The sequence below is a fragment of the Diachasma alloeum genome, unplaced genomic scaffold, assembly GCF_001412515.2.
Source record: "Diachasma alloeum isolate Michigan unplaced genomic scaffold, Dall2.0 Dall_scaffold_00180, whole genome shotgun sequence".
In the NCBI taxonomy this organism is placed as follows: domain Eukaryota; kingdom Metazoa; phylum Arthropoda; class Insecta; order Hymenoptera; family Braconidae; genus Diachasma; species Diachasma alloeum.
Genome location: NW_021680346.1, coordinates 3,230,146 through 3,239,405, shown reverse-complemented (window position 1 = coordinate 3,239,405; position 9,260 = coordinate 3,230,146). Strand labels below are relative to the sequence as shown.

General features: G+C 33.9%; 1 protein-coding gene across 1 annotated transcript in view; it reads right to left on the bottom strand.

Annotated features, from left to right (window-relative positions):
• Positions 1-5,797, bottom strand: part of LOC107045232 (protein wings apart-like) — a 21,764-nt gene extending 15,967 nt beyond the window's left edge. Inside the window, exons 1-2 of the mRNA XM_015267425.1 lie at positions 4,900-5,797; positions 2-179 (exon numbers count right to left, since the gene is read on the bottom strand). Of these exons, the coding sequence (XP_015122911.1) occupies positions 2-179; positions 4,900-5,083 (362 nt within the window). The 5' untranslated portion in view covers positions 5,084-5,797. The remainder of the gene's footprint in view (position 1; positions 180-4,899) is intronic.
• Between the last annotated feature and the right edge of the window lie 3,463 nt (positions 5,798-9,260).

The following is a 9,260-nucleotide window of genomic DNA, read 5'->3' as shown; positions in this document are numbered from 1 at the left end:
GTTTCGGGATTTGAAGAATTTTTTTGGCTTTGGAACTGCGGGGGCTGGCGCCGAGGCCTTGGGGTCGAGGTTGGTGTCGAAGGAGAAGGGGTCGCCGGGGGGGACTTGAGCGTTCTGGTTGGAATAGTCGAGTTTTGGCTTCTTCGCACCGAACGTACGCTGGATGTCATCTCGGCGACCTGCGGAGAAGAATTGGGGGGTGACTTTGAGTTTATTCAAAGATTTTTGGGGTGTTTATGGGAGTGGATTGGGTTTTTTAGGGCAGTTGTGAACAGTCAGGACTGCGAACGAATTCGGGGATGGGAGAAAGTGTAAGGATTAAAATTGATGTTGAAAAAATAATGAATACACGAATACATGATATTTTAATGAGGGAAATTTTTTTAGAGAAAAAAATTTGTTGGACTCAATTTTCTTGGGCGGTTTCAACCCACGTGGGCTTGTTTTGACGTTAGTTTGATATTAGTGGGTAATTTATTCGTTGTGACATTTTCATTAAGCACTAATGAAAATTCATGACTGTTTAATTAAAATCATTGCTGTTCTTGTGGGAAAATCAGGGATAGCCAAATTCATAATATTTTATTGCCGTTAAATACTGGAGCCATCAATTAGTTAACATCACTCTTAAATTGGTTGAGTACTTAAGTATCATCAATTCAAATATTCCAATTTTCAACTATTTTATCAATCAATGATTGGGGTAGAAAGATGGATGATTATTCGTGTAATCGAAAATGCCCTTTTAAGAAATTTGAATTATTCACTTAGTGGTAAATTTAGCTTCATATTAACAAATTTTAAATACATCGTTTTTCGAAAAAAATCAGATTATTAATATTATAATTATTAATAATTATTATAATTATTAATAATAATAATTATTAATTATTATAATTATTTGAAGAATTAGATCAACATATTTTAAACCTTCATTAATGTAAGGGTCAAATTCTTGTAATACTACAGAAATTTAATATTGATGGCGATCCCTGGGGAAAATACATCGATTAAAATGAATCTCAGGAAAATAGTAAATACCCATCATTTTAATGAGAATCTGAATATATTGTCTCAAAATTCATCGTTATTCGGATAATTTGAAATTTAGCACTTCATTTTTGAAATCAATAATTAATTGCAATCTGTTAATATTGTTGAATATTACTGATTATTCTTCAGAAAATAAATTCTTCAACTCAAATTCCTTACGTCAGTTCAACCCACGTGGGTTCAAGTTATTTGTAATGACATTTTTATTGAACACTAATGAAAATTCATGACCATTTCATTAAAAAATCATCACCGGTTAAAATGCATCCCAAAAAAATGATAAATATCCAGCATTTTAATGAGGATATGTAAAAAGAACTTTTATTGCTGGCGAAGTTTGAAAAGAAAAAATTATCTTAAAATATTTTCGTAAAATTCCTCGTTATTTGATTCATTTGGAATTTATCGCCATTTCACTTTTAAGCTCAATGTTAATTACCACCTGTTCACATTGTTGAGTATCACTGAATGTTCTTCAGAAAAAAAATCTTCAAATTAAATTTCTTATGCAATTTCAAGCCAGGTGGACTCAATGTATTCGTCACGACATTTTAATTAAACATTAATGAAAATTTCTGTTTGATTAAAAATTTATTGTTATTCTTATGGAAAAATACACAAATAAAAATGGATGGCAAAAAAATAATGAATATCCATCATTTTAATGACAATATGTAAAAAGAATTTTTTTATTGCTGATGAAGTTTGAGAAAAAAATAGTCTTAAAATGTTGTCGCAAAATTCGTCGTTATCCAGATAATTTGAAATTTAAAATTATTTCACTGTTGAAATCAACGTTAATTGCCATCTGTTCACATTCTTGAATATCACTGATTATTCTTCAAAAAAAATTCTTTAACTCAAATTTCTTATGTAATTCCAACCCACGTGGGCTCAATTTATTTGTCATGACATTTTCATTAAACACTAATGAAAATTCATGACTATTTGATTAATAAATTATTATTGTTCTCATGGGAAACTACATCTATAAAAATGTATCTCAAAAAAATAATAAATACCCATCATTTAAATGAGAATATTCCAAAATAATTTTTTTATCGCAGACGAAGTTTGACAATAAAAAATTATCTCAACATATTTTCGCAAAATTCTTCGTTATTCGGTTAATTTTGAATTTAGAACCACTTCACTTTTGAATTCAATGTTAATTACCACCTGTTAACATTGTTGAATCTCACTGACTAATCTTCAGAAAAAGATTTCTTCAAATCAAACTTCTTATCCTATTTCGTCCCCCGTGGGCTCAATTTACGCGTTATGACATTTTAATGAACCATTGATGAAAATGCATGACTGATTAAAAATTCATTAATGTTCTCATGGGAAAATACACCTCTAATAATGAATCTAAAAAAAAATTAACAAATAAATACCCATTTTAATGAGAGAAAAATTCATCATTACATTAATGATACACCTATCTCGATAATGAGTGATTTTATGAGAATATGTCAAAAGAATTAAAAAAAATTTTTTTTCATCGCTGACGAAGTTTGAGAAGAAAAATTGTCCAACATATTATCGAAAATTCCTTATCATTCGGATAGTTTGGAATTTAACACCACTTCACTGTTGAAATCAACGTTAATTACCACCTGTTAACATTGTTGAATCTCACTGACTATTCTTCAGAAAAAGATCTCTTCAAATCAAACTCCTTATCCGATTTCAACCTACGAGAGCTCAATCGATTCGTTATGACATTTTAATGAAGCCCTCACGGAAATTAATGACTTGTTTTATTAAAAATTCATTAATATTCTTATCTAAGAATGAATCTCAAATAATGATGAGACAGCTGTTCGTAAATGAAGAATATTCCAGCAATCAAAATAATTCCAATTGCATTGAAATGCGTATTAACTGCAATTCCCGTTAATAATAATAAATGCCCACCAATTCCACTCATATTAGCTTCAACAAAACACCCTCACCTCACCAAAAGAAACCACAACCTCATAAAATTCAAAACAATAATTCATAATTGACAGATTTTAATGGAAAACTAATGATAATTCGCGACTTATTTTATTAAAAATTCATTAATATTCTCATCTAAAAATGAATCTTAAAAAATGACGAGACAGCTGTTCATAAATAAAAAATATTTCAACAAACAAAATAATTTGAATCGGATTTAGGGCCTGGGTGTACTACCTTTCGAATGTTATGTGGATTTTTTTAATCTTTCGTAATCCAAAATTGTCAATTGAGTGGTACATCATGTAGAAATTCCCGACAATTATGATAGAATGAAAAAAACAAAATAGAAAAAATAGAAAAAAACTTTTTCAAAGAGCGTTTTTAATTGAGATTCAGGATGAGTTGAAAAAAGTGGAAATTACAAATATATTATTCGCTGTGGCAAATTATCTATTAGCTGTCATTTTCCATGGTGGATAACAAAACACTAACTCCTCATGGGAGGTGACAGTTAGGTATCTCAATTTTCAAAACAGTGGTATGTAGTCATCTGCCATTTTTATGTGATAAAAGTGTGATTACAAAATTCTCCAAAATATTACAACTTTTTTCAAAGAGCCTTTTCCGTAATAAATGTCTCTGTGCAGTGTGGGAAAATATTTACGAAATCAGTCTTCCCCCTGCATGATGATATTGGGTGACTGGCCCCCATTTGTCACCGTAAATCAGATACATTTTTCAATTTCTTGTTATTCAACTTATTCTGAATATAAACTAAAAATGCTCTTTGAAAAAATTAAAAATTTTTTCTACTTTTTTTTGATTATTCATTCATAATTTTTCAAAACTTCTACATGATACAGGACTTAATTGACAATTTCAGATGACGAAAGATGAAGAAAAAAACATCGAGATAACGTTCGAAAGATAGTACACCCGGGCCTTAAATCAGAATTTCCTTCAACAAAACGCCCTCATCTCACCAAAAAAAAACCACAACCTCATAAAATTCAAAACAATACTTTATAGTTCATATTTTGTATTCATATTTTGTATTCAACTCTAAAATTTATAGATTCAACCAGATGTTCAAAGGTATTCTCAATTGTCAATCGGCACTATGATGCTCAATCCCTTGAGCATCTGGCTGAATCAAAACAATAATTTTTAATGACTCCACAGAACCCTGATTGCTCCTCCATCCATCCACCACCACGTTGTCTTGGTATTCCATTGGTGAGTCGAAGGTCACAACCACTTCCTTGTTCCCCAACATCCCCACAATCCTCTCAGCAGACCCCATTGACTAATTCCTCCCCAAACATGCTCAAAAAATGTCAAAAACGAATGAAAAAAATTATGAAATTTTAATGAAAAACTAATGAAAGTTCACGACTTATTATATTAAAAATTCATTAATAATCTCATCTAAAAATGAATTTCCAAAAATAATGAGACAGCTGTTGATAAATAAAGAATATTCCAACAAACAAAATAGTTCCAATCGCAATTTAAATCAGAATTACTTTCAACAAAACCTCTCGCCTCACCAACAGAAACCACAACTTCATAAAATCCAAAACAATAACGTATAATTCATATTTTGTATTCAACTCCAAAATTTATAGATTCAACCAGATGTTCAAAGGTATTCTCAATTGTCAATTGGCATTATGATGCTCAATCCCATGAACGATAATTTTTAATGACTCAACAGAACCCTGATTGCTCCTCCATCCACCCACCGTCACGTTGTCCTGGTATTCCATTGGTGAGTCGAAGGTCACAACCACTTCCTCGTTCCCCAACATCCCCACAATCCTCTCAGCAGACCCCATTGACTAATTCCTCCCCAAAAATACTAAAAAAACCATAAAGAACAAGTAAAAAAAAAATTACCATTGATGTTGGTGCTCCGAATAGATGTGAAGGACGTGATCCCCCATTTTCCAACAGTGCCAGCTGATTTAGCAGCAGATGGACGATTGCTATTCTCACGAAATAGCTTGTCAAATTGTATACTACCTGGTGTAACACTGTTCACCTTGCGACTGTACGATTTTGTATAACTGCGTGACGTCATTTTTCCCTCGATAATATCTCATAAATTATCTGCATTCCAATAGTCACATTTGCAGCAATATCTCTTCATAATTCGATAATTCCCCTCGACTCTGCCCTTATTCCTCCCCCTCTGCGTAATTAAATTCGTTTGATTAATTACACGATATCGAGGAGAGGCGACAATGCGCCAACGGTTTGTTTGATCCGTGTATATATTTTTTTTTACTCCTGTTTGAAGCTCCTCGATTGATATTCAACTCAACGACTCACAGTGTATTCACCACGTTTCTAATATCCAAATGGTGGATATTTTTTTATTATCCAGGGATGTGGCACACGCGTCATCGATGTGAATAGAGTGTTAAAAAAATCAATTAACGAATAGAATTTTCGGAACATATGAAAGAAACAAACGCCATGTTTCATTCGTCCCCTCTACAATTCTCTCTATCTCTGTTCTTCGATGCACACAGTTTTTTTTCTCCCCCCACTGGCGACTACGATTTTTATCAATTATTTTCAAACTTTTCTATTTATAGACCAACCGAAATAATGGGGGAGTTTACTCAGGTGTTCAGTTTAATTGCGGGCGGTTTGTCTACACTTTTGTTAATAAATTAACGTCTGCGATTGGGGCACATGAATTTAATTAGAAATATCAATCATAACATGATCTTTGCCATCTGTCGATGTTTTTCGTTTTCAAGAGACTCTGAATATGGAGAGAATTTTAAGATGGTGGACGTGAAAGTTTGTGAGAATTTTTTGACGGCAGCGCGCGAAGGTTGACGCGGTCTGCGGGGGGAACTAGAGGTGTTGACGGGCAATGGTAAGAGAGGGATTCATTTTTGCGTTGGAGGAGAAGGAGACAGGGGTCGAAGGATTGCAGGGATCTTCATTATTGCTCTTTGCGTTTTGATTTGAAAAGACGAAGGCAAAGTATTGATTGGATTGGATTCTCACTTTTAAACATTCTTATTTCTTCTTTCAATATTTTCTTTTTCTATTTTTTCATGGCATAGTACTATCATCAATTGAAATGCCATCAAAATTTTGCGCATTACTTTGTTCTGGCAAATAATTTTACATTCAGACCCTCTGAACACTCGAATTCGTTTTCAGTCCGGGTTTAATTAAGGTTCAATCAAGGTTTAATCAGTGTATTGCCGGAATTTAATCAGGGTTTATTCAGGATTTAGCCAGAGTTTAATCCAGCTTCTGTCAGAAGTTGGTCGGGACCATGAATCAATATGAATAAGTATTCAACCTAATAGACTGGTACCTGAGTTTGATAGAGACAGAGATTTTTTATATAAAAAGCTCATGACGGTATTGTGTAACTTGATAAGCAATGATGCTGTTTTCACCATTTTTCAACTTGATTAAGAAGCCATTGAAATATATTTTTCAAGCCCTGATTTAATTGCTATTACTGATGATTCTTTCAGTAATCAGGAAAAAACTGACTTTTTCATTCAAATCGCATAAACAATGTGCTGTAACTCAACAACGAATTGTGCGACCCTCATCATATTCTGATAGAATTAAGAGGGTATTGTTATCCATTCTTTTGAAAGCAGAGCAGTTATTCATGTTTGGGACTTTCACATTCGAAACAAACAATTATTTTTTTTGTAATTTTCAACTAGCGATTTTGTTGACCCAAACAAGACTTGTTTGGGAATTTGTTCCTTTTTCTCTCAGTGTAAAGCTATTCACTTTCTGAAATAGTTCTAACGAATTTTACAACAAAAGTCCGGGAAACAAAAATAAATATAACAACTGGGAGAATCTGCAGTGCATGACACAGAAAAAAACCTTGGCCCTGCGTAATATTGTTAACATTGATCCCTTTACGGGCTTCACTCGATGAATAACCACCTTACTTCGAATAGGACACATTGACGAGGATTCCCCGTCTATTTCCATCGACAGCGTACCTCGAAATAGCCGCTCAGATGAAATGAGAAAAAAGGAGGGGAAAAAAATGTTCATCGTTGAAGTGAACAGAGGCATTACGTGCATCGAAATAACTGGTGTATGAATCTCCGCTGCCGTAAACAAGGAATTAATCATCATGCGGATGATCGAACGCAGAAGACAGCTGATTATTGAAGTATTCAAAGCAAATTTCGCTTCGGGGAAATTGAAATTCAACGATAGCAAAAATTTCTCAGTAGTAATACCCCAAGAGCTTCAAAATTATCGGGTATATCCCGATAGCTTCGTTGCAAACAAAACTTAGCACGATGGTTTGTTTGCAGAGGAGCTTGAGGGAAATACACGATTAATTTTGAATCTCGAGGGGTATTTGTCGGATTATTTTTCCCAATCGGATTTTGGCCAAGCAGACTGCAGTGGACAACATCAGGAGGTGAATTGGGGAAGATTTGGACAAATTATGTTAATAGAATAACCCGCTTTCCATAGACTGTCAAATATAAGATTCTATCTGAAATGAGCCGAAAAAATGAAGAGCCACTGCGCAATATTCAGGTAAAAAAATGAAGAACTACTGCGAAATATTCAAAAGCTAGGAGGAAATATCCAAAATAAAATTGTCGGGTAGCCTCAAATACTGCGCTCTGATTGGTCGAAATCCGATTGGTAAAAATATTCGAATTAAAACCCCTCTATTGACATCAAAAACAATTCTTGACGTCGGTAACGTCGCAATTCCCATTTTCCCGTTTCCCATTTTTCCGCTATAAAATTTTTCATCCCCCCGAAGTCCCCCGCAAACCTCAGAATGCTCATAAATTCATCATATGCTCATGAAGAATTTGCGAAGAATGCAGCAATTTTTACAACTGCACATGACGAGCGCAAAAAAAATCCCGGAAACAGAAATTCTCTCGAAGCCTTTGTGATGTATCACAGTTACAGTGGCTTTGTAAACATAGTCAGCCCTGTGCTGACCTCTGCGTCACACTCTCACCCATAAATGGAGATCGAGGACGCGGAAGATTGTCACCTGAATCCCCCTCCCCCCCGAGTGTAGCTGTGGAAGCCAAAGCAATTGAGACCCAGAAGATTCCCTCAACATTACTCCGTCAATTTGAATAAAATGCGATCTCTTGGGGTTGAGTAACGTTTAGGTACACTTGGAGAAACCTTGAAATTTTGTGGATTGGCCATTAGTCATTTTCAGGAGAGTGACATTGAATGCGATTTAGAAACAGTTTTCAGATCAATTTAACAACGATTAACCCGCTCCCATCGCTGATCCCAACCAATCGGAGATCTTAACCCGGAGTTAAGGATATCCAAGTACTTCTCAAGTCAGCAACTTTTTTCGGTAGGCGGAAAAAATAGATCAGGAAAAAAAATACAGTCAACATGGAGAAAATTATTTGATGAATTTCACCAACTAGTTGTTCAAAAAATGAATTACCAACCAGTTGTTGAATTTCAACAACTATGCTGAGAAAAAAATTGCTTTTGTCAAGAATATTTACTTGCCACAAGTAAATGTATATAAATATTTGCATAAGACATGTATAAATTTTCTTGTAGTCAGTAAATATACTTGGCAAAAGCAATTTTTTTTCTCAGTGGAGTTGGTGAAATTTAACAACTATTTAATTAAAATCCAGAAACGATTGTTCAATTTCATTCGAAAAAGATTTGCTAAATTGTCAATAAGCGTTCGACGATTTATTTGATCGATGAAATTTACGAAATTTAACAAGATTATTGCAAAAATATCTCCTAGGGGAGACATTGATCGATTGTCAAGATATAAATGATTGCGAGATTGTTTCCAAATGTACACGGAGAGAAATTTTTTAGAAAAATTCTAGTGCTAGCACGGGAAAAGAGGCGCAAACTGACGGCCAGGGAAAAATTTCCGTGCCGGCACTAGAAATTTTATCGGGGAAAACGTGAATTTTTCCCCGTATTTCTGTGAAAATTTCACAGAAATCCCCACAAATTTTACCAGAAATACCAAGAAATTTTACCTTAACAAAACTAGAATTTTTCACAGCCGGTGGATTGCGATTTTTCCAAGTTCTCGTACTAGAATTGTTCAAGAAAATTTCTCTCCATGTATATATGCGCTCACCATCTGGTTTGGTAGTCAAAATTAATTGAATGAAATTGACAAATCTTTTCTCAATTTTAATTGGTTGTTAAATTTCATCAACTAGTTGTTGAAATCCACCAACTAATTGTTGAATTAATGTGAATTAATG